The sequence below is a fragment of the Solanum lycopersicum genome, chromosome 2, assembly GCF_036512215.1.
Source record: "Solanum lycopersicum chromosome 2, SLM_r2.1".
NCBI lineage: Eukaryota > Viridiplantae > Streptophyta > Magnoliopsida > Solanales > Solanaceae > Solanum > Solanum lycopersicum.
The window spans coordinates 22,989,072-23,011,455 of NC_090801.1; the positions used below are offsets into that span (position 1 = coordinate 22,989,072).

The window sequence follows — 22,384 nt, forward strand, 5'->3', positions numbered from 1 at the left end:
ACGTGAATCCTTAATAAAAAAGAAACTAAAGAGTATATATAAAAAAAATTCATTCAGTGTTCCGTACCCACATTAGAGTCACACTTAATTCATATTTGGATTAGAAAGCCTCACATTAGAGGATAAAATGTTTCCTAACAAAGACTACTTCGTACCCGAAAGAACTAAAACCCAAGATTTTTTTTATTAAGGGTGAAAGAGTACATATGACTCCACTACAACCCTTATGGAGAGAGCAATACTCATTTACAAAGTACTTGTGATTAGAGGTATCAAAAATGAAGTCAAACATAGCTAACTCACCTAACCCGTCCATAGTTTTAAGGATTAACCTCAAGATAATTTGAATTGAGTTCAATCTTAATTCATTCAAACCTAACCTATTTTAAGAGAATTTTCAATTGAGTCCAATTCAATTTCCAATTTCAGTCCATTTTATAACTCGTTACTATGATATATTCTTATACTAAACTATGAATTATTATCTATTTAAAATTTTTGATATTTATCTATCAATTTGTTACTTTTTTTTAAAAAAAAAACTTGAGCTGAAATTCGAATTGTGATTATAAAAGTTAATATCATTATGTTAAAATTATTGAAATTAATCAGATCAAACTGGGAGGTTTAAAACTCAACCCGTTTTTAAGCTCATTTGAACTCAATCCGTAGCCCAAAGTAAATTTGGGCATGTGAAGACCTAACCTATTTTTTCTTTCAACTCATTTTAATATCCTTAATTTCAACCCTACACATCTATTTGACACCCCTACTTGTGATAAAATAGGATATTTCCTTGTTGGGCAAAATAAAATAAAATAAAATAAAAAATTACATAGTACTTGTGACATTCACATATTCTTGTGGACATACTAAGTTACATGTGTATTTTGTCTTTTGAACATTCGATGCGTCTATCTGAGCCCTTAATTTTCTGTGATTTAATTAAAAAAAAAAAGGGGGGGGGGGGGGGGGGAGGTGGGGGCGAGGGGGGCAATGTCCATTTAAAAAAAAAAAAAACGTCTATCTCAGCTTGGTAACCGTGAAAAGGGAATATATGTGTTTATTTTGGACAAGTAGAATGAGTGTGTGAATCATGAGTTTGCAAAATAAAAATACTATTGTTGAGAAGTTGTTGTAACAACTCATTTACAGCAGATTGTTGTGGTGCTTAGTTTCTTTCTAGCAGGAAAGTTATTTTCCCTCTTTAAGTTTTACCAAGTTTGCTTTGATTAAGGAGTTGTTGTGTTGATTGGTAAGTCAGTTTATTTATTGTGATATTTGAAGCTTATAGTTTGATTATTATTTGTTTTGTTACAGAAGATGGACAAGTCGAAACCGGAATCGTCAAAATTGTTGTGTGGGAGCAGTAGCAAAGTAGAGACTAGAAGCCCTATAACATTTGTTCTTCTACTTAGTACATTTGCTGCTGCTTGTGGTTCTATAGCCTATGGATTTGCTGTAAGTATGCATTCCCACCCCTTCTGTAAACACAGACACTTGAATGCCATGTTTTCTTGTACATTACTGGCGTTTCTCATTTAAGCAAAACACCTCACATGGCCATACACTATACTGTTCCCTATTGTTAACATGTCTAAAATCATTCCTCCAAATTAATTGCCACACCATATACAATCTGACCCACTCTAACAAATGTTGAGAGGCATAAACCCGAGGTCTGAAACCACACGGGTAGTTTAAGTTTATAGGTTCTATGTAAACATTGATGAGTATTTTGTCATATGAATCAACAAATAATTCTCTGTTTCTAATACAGCAAATTATTTGTTTTCTACTTGTAGGTCGGATATTCATCTCCAGCTGAAGCAGGGATCATGGATGATCTGGGCTTGTCTCTTGCAAATGTATGCAGCTTTTATATTGTTCTCAACTTGCACTATCTGTGTCCTACACCTGTTCATTCTGGAAACAAGTATCATATGGATCAAATAGTAATTATTACATTACTCTTCGCTTCCATCTTATAAATAGACAAATTTAGATATGTATATGTAAAATCTAGGGTATTTTTGCCTTGGTTGGAGAAATATTTGTTTTTTTTTCTTTAGGGTTGTACTAACCTCAAAAATGTGTTTGCAACAAAATGTATTTAGCAAAGGGAAGGAAAAGAGGTAATTAGGGTTGTGGTCATCAATGAAATCAACCACGATGGTACCAATTGGCAGTGTAGGTTGAAGGTTGAAAAATATCCCCACTAACGTCAGCCACCGACCATAGAGTTCCACTTGTGAGCAATTGTTTTATTGCAACTTCATATGCATGTTTTCAATTACTGGTAGTCTGTTAATGAATGTATGGAGCTCTATATTGCATTTTTATATGCTGTAAATCATGAACATTATTCTGAGGCACAACCCCTGGGAAAGTTTCTAGAAGCGCCATATTAAGATTCACATTTCCGATTTTGAAGCTATCGGATTCAGTGTCATCAAATAAACCAACTTGTGTTTTTTTTGAACATTTTCAATGATGAACCCATAGTATTTGAAATTATTTTTTGTCAATGGTGAATTTAACCACATGAATACCTGTAAATTAGTTCTTTGACCCCACTGTCTGATATTCTTATCTTCCGACAACATTCTGAAGTATTCAGCATTCAGTTCATTACTGACACTTGGAGGAGCCATTGGTGCACTAATCAGTGGCAGAGTGGCAGAGTCTGTTGGCCGAAGAGTTGTATGTTATTTGCTTTTCTTAGAAACTCTCTGGCTTCCAAAATATTATGCTTGTTATATTTCCTTTAAGTTGCGGATCTGATACATTCCTCATTGCAGACAATGTGGCTGTTAGAGTTATGTTTTATCATAGGGTGGCTTTCCATAATATTTGCCAAGGTGTGTGCAAAACATTATACTTTTCTTAAATTTAGCAGTTGTGACTAAAGGAATCTATTAATACTCACATGATAACTCGGACATTTCTTAACTCCTAGTACATGTTCATCCTAATTATGGAGAATTGATGCATGTATTCCTCATTTGTACACTCACTGAACAATTACAATTATTATTTCATTGGTACATTCTTAACTATTGCTTATCATAACTCAGAGACTATATTTGTGTCTAAGGGAACGTAGTTTCAAAATTTATAATATGTTTGATTACTTAATTAAAGAATATTTGGTGGCTCAATGCTGGAAGATTACTCATGGGAATTGGAGCTGGACTTCATTGCTATGTGGTAAACCTTGCAAATTTCCCAACGGATATCTTATGTTCCTCTTTGATTAGAACATAATCAAATTTCCATTAAAATTAAAGCAGGCACCAATATATGTAGCAGAAATAACACCTAAGAATATCCGAGGTGGATCTACAGCTGCTGTCACGGTAAAATAAAATAAAGCATAGCTGGGTGTTACTAAATTCGAACCTTTTTATGTGGTGAAATATATTGCTGAATTTGCAGTTTACTGTGTCTTGTGCCTTTTCCGTAATGTTCTTTACTGGGAACTTCTTCACTTGGCGCAAGTTGGCTGTAATTGGTAACGGGCACTGTGATATATATGGGAAAATATGCCAATATTATGTGGTTTGAGGATATTGCTTACTTATGGCTTGCAATTGGTTAATTTTCAGGATCTATTCCTTGCTTCATTCATGTGGTCTGCATTTTCTTCATTCCAGAATCCCCAAGGTGGTTGGTGAGTCTCTACATGATTTTTTCTTTTTTTTTAGCTATGTCAAGGGGATAATTGAGGATTCTTTCTTTTACGCACTGTAGGCAAAGGTTGGTAACGGAAATTTGGTAGAGGCATCTTTACGATGTCTAAGAGGCGATGACTATGATGTTTCTCAAGAAGCTGATGATATCAAAGTAATAACTCAACTATTTGATTGAAGAGAGTCTCCATCGGTTGGTTATTTTGATGGTGTATTTTTGCTTTGTTTTCTTCAAGGACTACACAGAGACCAGTCAGAAGCTAACTGAGTTCAGATTTCTGGATTTATTCAACCTAAAATATGCTCATTCACTTATTGTAAGAAGCAGCTAAATAAGTATGCTGTATATATTACTTGCCATAACTTCTTACTTGTATTTGTATGCTACAATTTTTAGGTTGGAGTTGGTCTAATGCTTCTGGTACAATTTGGGGGGACAGATGGAATTTCATCTTTTGCTGGCTCAATATTCAAAGCTGCTGGTTAGTCCTAATTGACAAATGTTGTCATAAATAATACTAGTGTTTTGAAGGAGCTAAAAATCCTAATTTACGATGCAATGACAAGGCTGTTCGACTGGTTTTGCTTCTACAATGATGGCTATGATCCAGGTTTATCACTTATCCTAGAGTAACTTGAACAAGTCAGTACTTCATGAGTCAGTTCAAATAATGAGAATCTTGTTTCAGCTTCCTTTTGCTTCTAGTAGCATACTATTGATGGATAATATTGGACGCCGCCCACTTCTGATGGTACACATTTCAACAATTTTTTCGAGCTTCATACCCTAGCTGGATTGGGAGATCAGCAATTAAATTCTTGCAGGTTACAGCAGCTGGAGCATGCTTTGGAAGCTTTCTGGTAGGGTTGGGGTTTCTGCTTCAGGTATTGCCAACTGATATCTCAATTCATGTACTACAGGAGTTGTAACTTTATCTTAAAAGACTAACATATATGAGCAGGACTATCAACAGTCAAAAGAGCTTACTGCCACATTAGTGTTCACGGGGATACTGGTACATGAATCTGCTCCTTTCCTATTTTTGTTTAATAATGTTTTTGCTTTTTGGGTTCCCTAGTAACACATTCTAACTTAGACTAGCTCATATCCATACTCAATATTGATCACACAAAATTTATAATGCTTTGCTCTACTTCATGTTTTTAGCAAAGATGTGGGTTAGGCTTGCTTGTCAAAATATAAAGGGAAAATAATAAAAAATATCCCTCGACTTTGTTTTATTACTTAACTATGCCCTTATCGTTAAAATTGAGTTATTTTTACCCTTGCTGTTACTAATTTTATCATTTGTGCCCCTCAAATGGATAGAAAACCCAAATCAATTAAAATTACCGAATTTTAACTCTATTCAACTTACCTAATAATATATCCCAATTTTGTTCATCTTTATTTCTGTTCATCTTCTATTGGACGAGTAATGATTTTTTTTGAGGTTAAATCAGGTCTATTCTGCATTTTTCTCCGCTGGCATGGGTGGTACACCATGGGTTATCATGTCAGAGGTATTTATTTAGTATTGGCTTAAGTCATATACCGCCCCTCAAAGTTGTCCGCATAATTCACTTAGACACCTCAACTGAGACTTGTACCTAATGAACACCTAAATTGTTCAAAACATGTACCTATTAGATACAAAATGCTGATATGAAAAAAAAAGTGTATTGCACTTCCCTGAAGCGCGTGAAAAGACTTAAAATAGTGTCTTTTTTATTATTATTTTTTTACATTTTTTCTTCTTTTATTGACACTTGACATTATAATTAATTTAAAAAATATTTTCTTCTTTATTTACACTTTTTTTCAAAAAAGAATTCACTCCCTTTCTATCATCTTCTTCGTAGTTTAGTTTATAAAACTTTCTTCATTTTAGCTTCAAAACTGTCTTTTTATTCTTTTTTTATATATAAAAAATTTATATCTTCCAAATATGAAGATAAATGAAAATCAACTATAAAGATTTAGATTTGAAAGAAAGTCTTCGTATGATTTATTTCAAATCTCATAAAAATAAGGAACAAGTATGAAGAAGATGAAAAAAGATGAATGATTTTTCCGTATAAAAATAGTTAGCCGATATTTATTTATCACAATTTTCAAACAAAATTTTTTACTCAAATTCATATGTGGTCATTAAATTTATCAATAATGATGTAAAAAATTTTGAAAGAAATAATTTTGGAGCTATCAATTTCATTTTGTCTTCGATGTAGAGTTGAATAACCGCCAACAAAATTTTCTTTCTTCTTCACTCTTAGTATGAAAAAGAAAATTAATATTGAAGTTATTTAAAAAGAATAAGATTTTGTAATTTGAGAAAGAATGTGTTTTGGGGAAGAAGATGAAGATGAAAGGGGGGTGGGGTGGGGTGGGTAAGGTGGGGTAAAATAGGTTGGCATTTTCATTTTTTATTTTTCTTTTTAAAATATTTAGATATTAAATGTGTGTGTTTTTATAATTTTCGGGCCCAATGCCAAATGTTATTTCTTCATTAGTCATGTTGCTACGTCACCGCAAGTGTAGCACACACTCTTCACATTTTTTGTTGATTATAAAAAAATGTCTAATAGAAACGACTATTATATGGGTAAAAGTGTTCAATTGATACTAATATTAATTGAAGTGTCTAAGTGATTTATGCGGACAACTTTAAGGGACCGCTGATGACTTAAGCCTTTAGTATTTATATTAGGAATGAGTTGACATAATTCAATTAGAAACTGACTTTGTCTTCATTCATTCAGATATTTCCTATTAACATTAAGGGACAAGGTGGAACTTTAGTGACATTAGCTAATTGGTTTAGCTCCTGGATTGTCACTTATTCTTTCAACTTCGTCTTTCAATGGAGCTCAGCAGGTAATTCACTTTCACTCTTCTCTCTTCCTCATTCGTATTTGATTGATCGGGCAGGGAGCCTAAAACACAATTAATTTAACTTTGCCAGGTGTTTTTTTTGTATTTGCAATTTTTTGTGCTTCAATTGTTTTGTTTGTTGCAAAACTGGTACCTGAGACGAAGGGACGAACATTAGAGGAAATTCAAGCATCAATGATATTATTACAATGATGAATCATGTATCATATGTATCACACATTGCTACTGCCCATTTGGTTTCTTCAAATTTGTAGTCCTTTATTTTTCTTGTCAATAATACTCATCAATTATTTATTTCTTGTTGGACTTTCCCGTGTTTACTCAAACATTATATGATCTATTAAACACATCCTAGATTTATACCATTTTAATAACTACTTTTGATTGAACATGTGTTAGCACGTTAATCAAATCACATAGTACATTTTGTTGAGATAAGTGTCAAAAGTAAATATAAACTATTCACTTTTTTTTATTTTCATATCTAAATTATTGATAGTGTGAGTTTCATACTTAAACTATCACTTTTTAGTTTGACAAAATACATTTCAGTGGTATGTATAGTGCACTCTCTCTTTTATATGGAAAAACTTTGACACATGCATTTCACATAGATAAAATATTTAATCTATTTAAAAATTAAATAAGAAAAATTCAATACTTATTAAAAATTAAAGATAACTATTCATACAAAAAATTAAATTATTTTTCTTCTCTCACTTCACCACCTCCTCCGCGTACCTCCCTCACCCACAACAACACCATCTTTTTTTAAAAAAAAAAAATCATTTATAAAATATTTTTAAAAATTTCATATTTCATCCTCCCCCCCTCCTTTCCCCCATAGAAATTGATATTATTTTATTTTAAAAAATCTACCTCATCTTTTTAATGTTCTAGTCCTAATTTTTATTTTCTTACACTTTTCTTATTTTGTGTTAGATTTGCACGTACATTTATTTTTAGAAAAAAATTCTACTGGTGTACCAAATATAACATAAACAAGTAAAAAATATAAAAAGTCTTGTGGTGGCAAGTAAAAAATATTTTCGATATGTATATCTAAACACTAGGAAAAAAATTGAAAGTGAAGGGTTAAATGGGATGAGAAGAATTATAGTTTTATAAAAGCAATTCAAACAAAATAATAAACATTAAAAAATGGTGTGAGGTAAGAAAAATATTTTACATTTTATTTTATAAAGAGAATATTATTTTTTTTTATAATAGTTTTTAATTTTTAATTATAACTAATACTAATAATTTTTTTGTTTTTTGTTAAGGTTGAATATTTTGTCTCTGTGGATTGTGATGTGGAAATTTTTTAAAATAAAAGAGAGTGTATTACATATACCATGATGAGTGGTATAAAAGAGAGAGGTGTGTTTCTCAAACTAAAAAGTGATACTTTAAGTATGAAACTCAAACTTTTAATAGTTTAGGTCTGAAATTCAAAAGAAGGTATAGTTTACGTGTGTTTTCGACACTAATCTCTTTTTTAAAAAAATAATGTCAATATTATTAAATAAAAATTTAATCAAATAATTATAAATGAAATAATAAAGTATAACTTCGTATGAATAATGAAGTTGTACTTTCTTATATTACCAATTGCGTGCATATTAAATTTGTGAAATCAATATCCAAAAACATCTATATTTATTTATAGGTTGAGCCCATTGGTGACCTCTTAAAGTTGACACTACTCTTCACTTAGATATTTTAACTGAGTTTTGTTCATTTTTTAGAGACCTTTTATAGAGTCACTGTGTCATTTTGATTTTTTTATTACTGTCACCAAAATATATAAGTGTGTGTAACACACTTGTTGATGATGTGTCAAAGTGCTGAATCAAACAAAGACAAGTAGATATATAAGGATAAACTTCAAATAATGACTTTTAAGTAGAAAAAATGGTCATGGATTTGATAACATGTATCATTTTAAATTCAAACAGAAAATAGTCAAATGCCCCCTTATGCATTTTAAAAATGGAATATATAGCCCGCTAAAAGATCACATCCAGATTTGTGTTATAAAGTGAATACACTCGCCTGCCACGTCATACATATTAATTTTTAATAAAAATTTATTATCTCTTACTTTGTTATATTTTTCTTTTAGATTTTTTTGTCTCTCTCGTTCTTGCCCCTTTCTTCTTTTTTTTTTTTGGCCATTGAAGAGAAAATTTCAAGTTTTATTTATGGTAGTTTTAAGCTTATATTTATGTAATATACAGTATTTCAAGTTTTATTGTTAAAAGGTAAAGTTAGAAATCTTTGATAATCTTTCGTTTTTGCAATCGATAAATATTTTTCCCACAATTTTCACCTTCTTGCAAACATCCAAAGTTTACCAATTTTGAATGATAAATTTAGCGATAATTTTATTCTAACAATTTCATCCACTATTTGATTGATACTCGAGCTATTTTCATGGATGAATTTGTTGAATTCTTCAAATTGAGGTAATGGATACATAATAATGGATCTTTTCATTTCTATTTTCAGAATCACATATGGGTTTTGATGACAACCCAAAATTCTTTCTGAACTTGAATTTAAATTATCAAACTCGGGCACCAAAATATCAAGATAAATATTTGATAACCCATTTGGTCATGTGGTTAGGCATGATGATTATCAATTTTTAAAAATATTAATAAAGAGTTGATTTTCAAAATTTCCTAATTTCATGCACAAATTGAATAATCAAATTCTAGAATCAAGAAGAAGAATGAAATTCTATGGTGAATCTAGGTTTAGAGAAGGTGAGTGATGGAGAGATTTGATTTATGTTGTTATAAAGAAGAAAGGAAATAAATAAGGAAAAAAGAAAAATTAAAAATACACATAATTATGAAAAGAATTTTTTAAAAATAAAATTTTATTATTTGTTTTGATCCTCACTCTCTTTGAGAGAGTGAGATACACTCAGTGTGCCACATAAGCATTTAGGCAGTAAATTATATCAATTTTAAACAATTAAGGGGGGTAATAAGACATTCGTGAAGTTGGAGTGTGTAGTTGAAATTTCAGGTATTAGGAGGGTTGGGGGGCTTTAGACCATTTTCTCATATTTTTTTAAAGAAAAAGCCATCACCCCACGCCCTACCAAATCTTCTTCTTCATCCCACCCAACCCAGTTTTCCTCTCCACCCTCACCCACCCCAACCCCATTGCTCCTCTACCCCCACCAGCCACAAGATATTCCTCTTCACCCCCACCCACCCCAACTCCAATCGCTCCTCCACCCCACCACTGATCAGATCGCCCTCTCCACCCCACCCGCTTCTACCTCTTTTCTAAATATATCAAATTTTCAAGAAATACTTTCAAAAAAATTTAATTACTTTGAAAGATTTTTGTAAGTACGATTTTTCCTTCTTTAATTCTAAAAATAGTAATTAATTAACAATAAAAGATTTTTTTTGTGATTCTCCTAAGTGAAAACGATTCAATACATAAAAAAGAAATATGATTATTATTTCTTAACTTTTGAAATTTAAACTTTTAGGAGATCTTGTGGGATGAAAAGTTTTTTGTTATTTGTGGCATCACTAAATCTATTTTACCAAAGAAAAAAATCAGCTTTGGGAAATGATAGCTAGAAAATGGAGAAAATGAAGAGAACTTTTATAAAACGCTAGTGAAATATGGCTTTCACGCAAAGTAAGTATGTCTATCATACTCACTATGTCATGTAAGAAAAAAGTGTCAAAATAATATAGCAAAAACCTATGTAAGATGTCTAAAATAAACAAAGCCACTTAAGTTGTCTAAGAATAATTTTGTCACGCCCTGAGGCTCTTTTTTTATGCAACACAGGACCTAGGATCATGAGTAATCCCAAGCTAACCTTGATCTCATATATTATAAGCATACTTAAATATTTATTGAAAATAATAATACTGTGCGGAATCTTAAACATGACATAAAAGATCAAACTCAAAACAAAAATTGAATCTAATTATGTCTGAAATAAGTCACTAACTAACTAGTGAGTTGGGACATGCCCCAAGCTAATTTCTAGCAAAACTGACACTAAAACAAGACTGAGTGAATTAAAGGTATGTAAACCGTCCTCAAAGAATGAGAACTCACCACTGATACTACTCAACTGTAGATTGAAAACTGATCTATGCATGATTTGAATGCTAAGGACCTCAAGCAATAAATGAGAAAATGTAGCTCAGAGTATGCGTCAATACTTGAAAGATATAGAGAATGCAGGATAGGATAAAGTTGAACAATATATACATAGAACAAAGCAATAAGAGAAATGATATAATTTGAATTGAATGTATATACTGAAATATACTAAATACCAAGTTAACTAAATGCAATGACCAAGTACGTAACATAATGAGACTGAATATTGAATATATTGGTAAGCTGGTCAATGCATTAGAATCTCACTGTGAGAGTTTTTGTTTACCGAAATAAAACCACGAGAGCTATATGTGGAGTCTGATGTTTACGCCTAATAGAGAAGATCTAATATACCTTGCTAACGGTATAAAGGCATGACTGACATGATCACTAAATATTTTGCCCCTAGAGGGGACTTAAAATATGGGGGCACATAGTTCTGGGACTATGAGGGCGACTCACCCTAGTCCACATGTATTAAGTCTACTCCCAACTAAACACGTAAGCAATACCTTATATATGAATTTCTATAATCCTACCTCCATTTCAAAAAGGATTACCTAGTTTGACTTGAAACGGAATTTAAGAAAATAAAGAAGACTTTTTAGTCTTGTGGTTCTAAATTAGAGTCATGTCGAATGTAACAAAATGCCCTTTAATCTTGAGGTCTTAAACATGCACCTTTGAAAATTAAAGTTAATGTATTTCCAAAGAAGGAAAGGGGTCATTCTTTTTTAAACAAACTAAAAAGGAAATAGGGTCATTCTTTGAGATAGAGGGAGTAATAAATACCTCAAAATACTGACATACTAACTGAAAATACAATATTAATATACTAATAATTAAGCATTCTTAACTGGGGCATGTATATTTGAATAAGCTGACCTATGAAGTGTAATTCACAAACATAAAAAATCTACACAACAAGGGTTTGAGTTTCGTGAAAGAAGCTAACCAAAAATTCCTCAAAGACATGCTAATATGATTAAGATTAGTCTAACAACTGAATCAAAACACTTTTCTAAAGTTCAATAAACCCCCAGGTGTAAACTTGATATAGAGAATATAGAATCTAACTTAATTTTAGGGACCTAATCGGTGAAAGGAACCCACTAGTGAAATTTCACATACCTGGTGATGAATTCACAGTGAAATCTTTCAATTTTGGAGCTGCAACTGAAGAGAACCTTAATGCGTTCTCTGATAGGGTTGGTCGACACTTTATCCGCTTTTTCATTCAACTTCGATGAATCTTGGAGAATAATTTGACTTGGTTGAACTCTAATTAAGTTACCAGGCTAAAATTTACCAAAACGACATAGTTTAGGTGTCCAACGCGTAGGGAAAAGACCATAACAACCTTGACTTAAAATTTATCTAGGCCTACCGACAAACTGTTAACAGACCTACAATCTGTCCTGTTAGTCATCGACTGACTCCAAACAGAGGTTGATGAGGAATCTAATCCACAGACTAGGACGATGAAGCATACTCTAACCTACAATTTTTAGTTTAAGTCGTAGGTCGACCCTTTGACGATTTTGTTTGAGTTTCTGGGAGGGGTCTGCAGATGGTCAATCACAGACCCCATCTACGGACTGTGGGTCACCCTACACTGCGTGGGTGGCGCCCATTTGTGGCATCTGCAACTTCTGATTTTCTGAAATTTGGTTTTCTAGCATACATGGTGTTACATTATCTCCCTTCTGGAACATTCCTCCCCGAATGAAGACTAAACTAGATAAATATGGAGAGAAAGAGATGCAAACCCTACCAATAAGTAATGGAACTAAATTCCGACTGAACTAAGTTCCAAGAACATTCAAATATAATGAAATTGCAAGTATAACTGAAGGAACATGACAATAAGACTTAATCTACACATGAGTAACTTAAGGACTAGAGAGGAACTATTTACCTCAAGATGGAATGAAATTGAAAGGAAAGAGAGGAGGATACTTGGTCTTCATGTCTAATTATGCTTCCTAAGTATCTCCCTATACGGACGAAGTGCTCCGCAAAACATCAACTGAAACGACTTCTTTGTTTCTCAACCTGTGAACATGACGATCAATAATCTCAACTGAAAACTCCTCATAAGTGAGACTATCCTTCACATCCACACTTTCAAATGGTACTATGGATGTTATATCACCAAGACACTTCTTCAACAGAGAAATGTGAAAGATTGGATGGATTGCTGGTAGTTCTGCTGGGAACTCTTACTCATAATCCACATTACCAACTTTTTTTGGGATCCTATAACGACCTACATATCTAGGAATGGTCTTATCTTTCTTGATAAATATCATCACCTCTTCATAGGTGACACTTTCAAGACAACCCAATTATCAGTTTTGAACTCCAAGTCCTTTCTCCTTACATCTGCATAGGACTTCTTGTGACTCTGGGCTTTCATAAGTATATCTCTAATGAGTTGAGATTTTTCCATAGCATCATGAATAAAATTTGGCATATCATGGCTACTTCACCTACTTACTACCAACGAATTAAATATTTATATTTGCGCCCATACAATGCATCATAAGAGGTCATCTGAATGATGGAATAATAACTATTATTGTAGGCAAACTCTATAAGAGAAATGTGATCATTCTAACTATCCTGGAAGTTGATCACACAAGCTCTCAACATGTCTTCTAAGGTCTGAACGGTACTCTTTACATGAACATCCATCAAATAATGAAATATTGTGCTGACATTAACCTAAGTACCAAGACCTTTCTGAAATGACTTCCATAAATGAGAGGTAAATTGAGGACCTCTATCTGAGATGAAAGAAAAATAAACCCCATCGCGACTTGAATATCTTATTAATATAAATTATTGCATAGTCCTTCGCTTAATTTGTAGTCTCAACAACCAAAAAGTGGCGGACTTAGTAACTTTGTCTATTATAAATTAATTGGAGTCATGTTATCTAAGAGTACGAGATAAACCTATAAGGAAGTCCATGTTTATAACATCCCACTTCCAGGTAGGAATCTTAATCTCTTGAGTCATACCTCTTGGTTTCTCATGTTTTTCCTTTACTTGCTAACACTGTAACGACCGGGGAGCACCCCCTAGAAGTTACATGGCTTACTTGACCTCTCGGAGGTCTTGTAAAATCCCTTAGACATCATTTCATTGCATGTATATGAAAAGTAGAACAAAATTAAATCTTTTTCTTTAAAACATAATGCAAAATTCATTTCAGAAAATGAAAGTTAGTCTAGCATGTCTCGAAAACCATCTATGAGAACATGAGTACAAATATCTAGGGACTTAGCCCACAAAAGTCTAAGCATAGTAAATAACATAGACGGAACATAGGGGTGGTGTCCTCGGATTCTATGAGGACTCACCAATCTTCACTCCTTTAAAGCAGTGGAAATTCTACCCTTTAAAGTAACTCAATCTCCTCAACACCCTACATTGGATTAGAGTGTCGACAAAACATGTGTTAGTACGAACTGTACCAAGTATGGAAACTTTCATACCAAACATAAAATATCTCAAAGGATTAGTCAACAATAGACATAATCATAAGAGATAATAGTATGAACATAACATGAGTATCATAATCATGATAAATCATCATAAAGCATATGTAAGTTCATGCTTCTACTTATTTGTTCTTCTTAATCAAGTGAACTACCTCACAAGCCACCTTCAAGTATACTTGTGAAAGGCCAAGGTAGCATCTCATCCTACTACCTAAGATAAGTACCTCTCTTTTGTAATTCTTGAACATAATTCACTCTCATAATTAATACCTAAGCTCTTCATTTCATATGAGCACTATTCCCCTAGACCACCTCAAGGAAAACTTGTGCAATGCATGTAAGGAATCCCATTCGACCTCACATACTAAACATATCTTGAGATCACCCTAAATCAGATTCATAAACTTTAGGTGTTAATATTATACCTACTTCATATTGACAAGGAGATATCATCTTAAGTCAATAATATCATGAAAAGAAACCATATCCACAACCTAAGATAAAAATACATCACAGAGGGTTCATATCATAAGTAGCTTCAAGTCATACTTGTGCCATGTATGGATGGCATCCTGTACTACCATCCATCTAGGCCAACCTAATTCAAGCTAACTTATCTTTAATTTTTTTCTATTCATCTTTACATACTAACATAATAGGCCTACTACCATGGAAATCATCTTAACATACAATCCAACATAAAAAAGAAAGGATACAAAAGTACCAACCTAACCACCATGCAACCAATCATGTAAACACAAGCTAACCATAGGGGAGCATGAGTCCTCAACTCTAAGCTACCATGAGAAATATATCTCAAGCTATTCCATGAAATGCACCTTGCGTGCAAATCAAGCCACTATTAGGAGAGTGTAGGCCTTTCCCGTAAAGCTTCCATGAAATGATTTTGGCCTAACCAAGTAAAGCTATCTTGATCAAGCATTCATGCAACACAAGATCAAGCTAAATATGGTAGAGATTGATTCCTCCATCCCAAGCTACCATGATATTCATCCTCATCTGAAGCTTCCATGAGATCTTCCATTTCAAGCTATCACATATTGGTCTTATCTTACTAAGTCAATTGCACAAAAAATGACTATTCAATAAAACCTTAATCTATTCTATTGTATCATGCTTTGATTAATTTTAGATTTTTAGGTAAATCTAGAATCCATCTATGTGACACAACTTGCTTCCCTTAACTTTTTTATGGCTAAGTGTAAATGAGAAGGGGAACAACTCATCACAATCTTCTCATAATGACTTCACCCCCAAATCCCTAACAACAATGATACACAAGCCCTATAATTAAAGATAACTTCATTTACTCTCAAACCCGGGCATTTTGACCCTAAACACGACCATATACATGTTAATCCACCCCTATAATTTTACTCTCCGAATAATATTTAAAACCCCATGAAACATACTAAGGCACACTAATATGCCTAAAAGTTAACTTTCAAATGTCTTGGTCGTTCTCGTACGTTTCACTCCCAAACTATTCCAAACTCCTCTAACTAATTTGTAATTCAAATATTCACAATTTTTAGACCATATAAAATAATTACACACATGTTAGGTTCTAGGTTCACCTAGTTAATTTTGGGATTCTTACAATATCCCCCACTTGGGAAACATTCGTCCTCGAATGAGATATTCTAAACACTTCTCTAAAGGGCCATCTCTAGACTAGTAGCCGATGATGTATGCATTGTTTCTAAATGCACACACCCAAATCAACGAAAACTCAATTCCTAGTTAAGCATAGCTACACATAATGATGTAAGGACCTTATGGAGGAATGAATATACTATCCGCACTTGGGAGTAAGCCACACACATGAAATTCACAATTCAAACTCACTATTATTAGAAAAATATCATAACAAACAAGGCAAATCATCCCAGGTTTCTCGAGTGTTTTACTGAAGAAAATGTTGTTCTTGAAGTATGTCTCTAGTGAGTTTTCTTTATGATTTAATTTCTTTTCAGAAAGTTTGGTGAATTCTTGCATATGATCTTCTTATGATTTAGTCTCCTAAGTTATTAATTAATGGTGAAAAAAAAGTTTTAAAATGAAGAAAAAGTGACACAAGTTTTAATTATTTAGTAGGGGTGACAATTTTAAAATTTGTTAGGATAACACTAATTTTAAAACCCTCAAGTTTTATTATTTGTAGAATAGCCCTATTCCCCCCCCCCCCTCTCCACCTCATCCCTCCTCTCCACCCTTCTGCCACTGCCATCCCCTCTCTAATGGACATCGTAAACATCAGTGTCACTACTTCCTCTCTACCACAACCATAAATTCTTCCTCCATCTCCACCACTCTCTTATTCTTCCTCTTTTAACACTATTGTCGCCACCTCCTTATTCTTTACCTCTGCCTCCATAACAAACATCACATCCACCTTCATTGTTCCACTCTACCACCTTCTCTTTTATCTCACTTGCTATAACAAATGTTATAGTCCATGCAACAACTTGAGCATTTTCTGAGCAAACTTAATAAGTTGTTAAAACACTTCAATAGTTGCTACAATAACTTAAATAGTTGCTGAGCAAACTTTAGCAATTGCTGATAAAACTTCAATAGTTTCTACAATAACTTCAGAAGTTATTGCGACAACTTCAGCTAAATGATTTCAACTTCAAAAAATTAAAAATTAAAACAAATTAGTTTGTGAAATAGGACCAACAAGAGAAAAAGATGAAACTTGAGAAAATGTAATAAACAACAATGATAACGATAACAACAACAACAACAAAATAGAACAAGCAAATGGAAAAGAGAAAAATAAATGAAGAAGAAGATTTATGGAAACATAAAGAAAGAAGGAAGAAGAAGGAGTTAGAAATTTTGAAGCAGATTTCAAATTTTGAAATATAAAAAGAGAGGGAAACTTTTCAAACATTTTGAAATTATAAAATTGGGTTTATTTTGAATATTTTTAAAAGTTCAGAAGTTTTAAATATTACATTTTTACCCCAATTATCTTAATTACTAATTAAAAAAAAGTTTGATATGGTCAATTTTTTTTCACCAATTTTAATTTCAAAACTTTTTTGTCACTTATCTCTCAATTTACTAAGGTTATTTTGTAAAATTTGAATTGCATTGTTAAAGTTCAACTTTTGATTTTTTCTCTTTGGCGAGATTAGTGGGATGGGATTCCTAATTATATTTTGGTTTGCCTGGAATGGTGGTGGTATAAAATCATGGTTTTGCTCTGCCAACTTTTGATAATATCGAGACCTACAGTTGCATAAATGGGAATTTTAATGCAAAAAACATCTTTGATTTATGTAATTCTTTCATCTCTTAGTTTTAGTATATATCAACAAGAGTGAGCAACAAGTTAGGTTTTAGATAAACCAAACAAAGAAAGCAAAAATTCAGCAATTGTAGGCCTTGTTGGTAGCTTCATATTGGGGTTTTCTTCTCTATTTTTTTGTTGTTACAGTAAGGAAAATTTTTGCAATTTTTTTTTCTAATGACCAAGACAGTCTGACATTCTGACATTGACGTCTCTAGTTTTGGAGATAATTGTAGGGAAAACGCGGACAAACACTAAAATATATGGTAAAACTAATAGAAATAAAATGGAAAAATAATGACACCAAGAATTTTACGTGGAAACCCTTCTTAATAAGTGAAAAACCACGGGCCAAAAGAAGAAACTTATATCACTATAGTAAGGAATTTTACACCGTATAGTCACAAATACAATACTAAAAGTTACTACTACACACTCATAAGGAACAACACTCTTTTGGTTTCCACCTTACTAAAATATCGCTCACACTCTATTTTTCTTCGCAGACTATTTTTCTTGTATAGTCTATGAAATACCTCACTTTGCTCTCAAAATGGGATTTTCTCTCTAACTTTGTGTGTTCTACAAATGAGCAAGAATACTCTATTTATAGAAGGAGAAAATCATATCTACGTCACTAATGACATAGGTAAATGTAGCAAAAGAAAGTTTGCAAAAATCTTATCAATTTTCCAACTACCAAATCTTTATTTTCAACTCTTTTCACTATTACTTTTTAACTACCTGTAGCAATTGAATAGCAAAAGTTGACCAAAAAATATCGGATGGACTCCACAGATCTCCCACTCCAGTCCCATTCACTAGAAGGAGGTATCTTCATCTTCTTTAGAGAGAGAGAGATCATAACTACAGGTTCGTCGCATAACTCGAACTTATCTTTCGGTATCGTCTTGGTCAACATATCTTCCGAATTTTCACTTGTGTAAATCTTTTTGATGTGAAATGATTCACTCTCCACTTCCTCAAAAAACCAATGATATATGACGTCGACGTGTTTTGTTCTTTCCTAGTACATAGAGTTCTTACTCAAGTCTATTGCACTCTAGTTGTCACAATAGACAATATAATCCATCCGATTCAAACCAAGATTTTGAAGAAATCGCTTTAGCCATATCATATCCTTGTCGGCTTCAGTATCCATAATATACTCAGCTTCAGTTGTAGTAGTGCAATACACATATGCAACTTTGACTGTCATGACATAGCTCCCCCTGAAAAATTAAACAAATATCCAATAGTGGATTTTCTGTTATCAAGGTCACCTGCCATGTTAGTATCTGTATATCCCTTCAAGATTAGATCTAATGTTCCAAAACACATGCATTCATTTGAGCTTCCTCTAAGGTACCTGAGTATCCATTTTACAGCTTCCCAATGCTCTTTTCCTAGATTGTCAAGAAATCTGCTGACAACACCAACTGCGTGAGAAATATCAGGTCTAGTGCATATCATTGCATACATTAGACTTTTGACGACGGAGGAATATGGAACTTTGGACATGTTCTCTTTTTCCTCCCTAGCTGTATTAAACATCTTCTTGGTCAACTTCATATGACCAGCAAGAGGTGTGCTAATAGGCTTAGAATTTTTTATATTGAAACGCTTTAGTACACATTCAGTGTACTTCTTATGGGACAAATAAATCTTCCTTTCATATCTGAAATGAGTAATTCTCATGTCCAAAGTTCGTTTAGCATGAACCAAGTATTTTATAGCAAAAGACTTATACAACTCTTTCTTCAACTGATCAAATTTGGAAGTATTCTTTCCCAAAATCAACATATCATCCACTTACAGTAAGAGGATAATAAAATCATTTTCAAAAAATTTAATACAAATACACAATGGTCTAAAGAAGTCTTCTTATATACTTTCTCCCTCATAACAGATTCAAACTTCTTATTCTAGGAGCTTGCTTTAGGCCGTATAGACTCTTTATGAGTATACTCAAAATTTTCTTTACCGTCTACTTTGAAGCCCTTAGGTAATTCCATATAAATGTCTTCTTCTAGGTCATCGTGAAGGGAAGTCGTATTCACATCCATGTGCACAGTTTCTAAATTAAGATTACCAGCCAAACCTAGAACTATGTGAATCGAGGACATATTCAAAACAGGAGAAAAGATATCGTCAAAGTCAATACCCTTCATTTGACCAAATCCCTTAACAACCAATCTATCTTTGTACCTAGGCTTCAAGTTGTGTTATTCAACTTGAACTTTGAATACCCACTTGTTCTACAAAGCTCTGATGCCCTTAGGAAATTTTACCAACTCATAAGTGTTGTTCTCATGTAGAGACTTCATTTCATCCTCCGTGGCTTCAATCCCTTGATCTTTTTGCTCATCTTCTATGGCCTCCTCATTACATTTGGATTATCCTCCATCAGTGAGTAACACACACTCATTGGGTGAATAACAAGAGAAGGAACCCATTGTCTTGTGGACCTCCCTAGGCGGAATATTTGATTCTTCCACAACTTTATGAGAAATAGGATCATCAATAACAATATCAATGTTATTATCAACATAAACATGTTGATTCGATATGTGATTTGGGGAGTCACTGTGATTATCAAGCCCAACAACATCATGCACACTTGTGTGAGCAACTTCATCATAATGAACTATACCATCAAAACTTGAAAATTCTACTTTCTCTGCTTTGTCAATATCTTCAATTGTTTGATTCTCCATGAAAATAATATTATGGCTTCTAATAAGTTTCTTCTCTGGATCATATAGCTTGTAACCATATTCATCAAGGCCATATCCAATTAAGATGCACTACCTTGTCTTAGCATCTAACTTTGACCTCTCATCTTTCGGCACATGTACAAAAGATTTTCACCCAAATACTCTAAATGGTCATAGGAAACATTCTTTCCATACCAAACACTATTTGGTACATCGTTTGCAAAGAAACAACAGGAGATAGATAAATAGCATGTGCAGTGGTTAATAAAGCCTGGCCCCAAAATATGTTCGACAACTTTGCTTCAGAAAGCAAACATCTAACTTTTCCATCAATGTCCTGTTCATCCTTTCAGCCAAACAATAAAGCTGAGGAGTCTTGGGAGAAGTCTTCTAGTGTCTAATAATTAGATGCTTGCAGTATTCGTCAAATGGTCCACAATATTCACCCCCATTATTAGTAAAAATACATTTTAGTTTATTTCGAGTTTCTCTTTCAATTGAAGCCTGAAACTGCTTGAGGACACCTAACATATGGGCTTTAGTATTCAATACATAGATCCAAAGTTTCTCTAGCAGTCATCAATGAAAGTGAAAAAGTAGAGTGCACCACCTAATGTCTTTGTCTTCATAGGATCACATAAATTAGAGTGCACCAACTCAAGCAACTTTGTATTTCTCGAAGAGGGGTAGGAATTAAAGGAAACTCTATTTTGTTTACCAGCCAAGCAATGCTCACACTTTTCTAATTTAGTACTTTTAAAATTTGACAATAATTTCTTTTTGATAGATCATTAAGTCCATTCTCAATGATATGGCTAAGTCTCTTGTGCCATAAAGTTAAAGATCTATTGCTCTAAACCGCATTCATCATATCAACACAAGTAGATGCAATACTACAACATAGACCACAATGTTTGTTACCACAAAACACAATCAAGGAACCCCTAATGAGCTTCCCTTTTTGATCACTGCTGGTACTAACATATCCTTCATCATCTAAAACACCAACAGAAATTAGGTGAAAACGAACATCAGGAGCATGTTTCACATTGTTCAAAACTAGTTTAATTCCAACTCTAGTTTCCAAGCAAATTGTACCAATACCAACCACCTCAGAAATAATCTCATTACCCATACTCAAGGTTCCAAAATCACCAGGAGTATAAGAAGAGAAAAAAATACTTTGTTGATGTCACATGAGATGTGGCACCAATTTCGACAACCCAACTTGATTGATCATAAGCAATGTTTATCAATATCCGCATCAAGCACAATAACAAGATCTTTGGTGGTGACGGTGGCTAGGTAATTTTCATTGCCACCTTCTTTAGTTTCCTTTTTGTTTTTGTTCTCCCTCTTCAACTTCCTGTAGAACTTCTTTGTGCGGCCTTTCATACCACAATGTAGAAATCAATATCCTTAAGTCTGCCCCTAGACTTTCTCCTATTTTGTTCTCTATATTGAGAACCATGAGTTTTGTTTCTCCCTCTGCGGACAGTTATTAGGATATACGACGAAGAAGAATTTGAGTTTTTCTTCTCATATCTTCATTTAAGAAACTACTATCAGTGTAATCCATAGAGATCACACCATCTAGAGCAGAATTTGACAATGAAGTTCTAAAGGTTTACCAAGAGTCTGGTACGGAACCAAGTAGAAGCAAGCCTTGAATTTCTTCATCAAATTTGATGCATAAAGAAGATAATTGATTCGTGATCCCCTTAAAATTATTCAGATGGTCTTTCATCAGAGAGCCATCATGATACTTTGAACTCAACATTTATTTTATCAAGAACATTTTGTCGTTGTCAGTCTTCCGAGCATACAAACTTTCAAGATTCTCCCACAGGGTTCGAGCATGTGTATCCCCAGAAATATGGTTAAGCATATTATTGTCGATACATTGCCTAATGAATCCACAAATCTATATGTGCAATAGATTCCAATCTTTATCCATTTTATTATAGGGTTTTACAGTGATAAATACTGGTTAGTAAAAGTTCTTAACATAAAGCATATCTTCCCTTTTTTATTCTAAATGGCATAATTAACACCATCAAAAGTAACCATTCTACTAGTGTTGGCTTCCATCCTTT

General features: G+C 33.1%; 1 protein-coding gene across 8 annotated transcripts; it reads left to right on the plus strand.

The window, feature by feature from the left end:
* Nucleotides 1-1,035: 1,035 nt before the first annotated feature.
* LOC101247766 (sugar transporter ERD6-like 5) lies at nucleotides 1,036-6,953 on the plus strand. Of its 8 annotated transcripts, none has more exons than XM_010317225.3 (19): nucleotides 1,036-1,255; nucleotides 1,321-1,461; nucleotides 1,806-1,868; nucleotides 2,614-2,703; nucleotides 2,802-2,861; nucleotides 3,145-3,210; nucleotides 3,294-3,359; nucleotides 3,439-3,514; nucleotides 3,609-3,673; nucleotides 3,754-3,846; nucleotides 3,929-4,009; nucleotides 4,090-4,174; nucleotides 4,260-4,303; nucleotides 4,382-4,444; nucleotides 4,518-4,577; nucleotides 4,655-4,708; nucleotides 5,157-5,216; nucleotides 6,456-6,570; nucleotides 6,659-6,953. In XM_010317225.3, exons 2-19 carry the CDS (start codon nucleotides 1,324-1,326, stop codon nucleotides 6,778-6,780), a joined length of 1,401 nt encoding a protein of 466 aa, XP_010315527.1. In that variant the 5' UTR covers nucleotides 1,036-1,255; nucleotides 1,321-1,323; the 3' UTR covers nucleotides 6,781-6,953. The 8 variants fall into 8 exon arrangements, with proteins under 8 accessions (XP_010315527.1, XP_069149312.1, XP_004231463.1 ...); XM_069293211.1 differs by having other exon boundaries at nucleotides 4,667-4,708; XM_004231415.4 differs by having other exon boundaries at nucleotides 1,324-1,461.
* The last annotated feature ends 15,431 nt before the right edge of the window (nucleotides 6,954-22,384 follow it).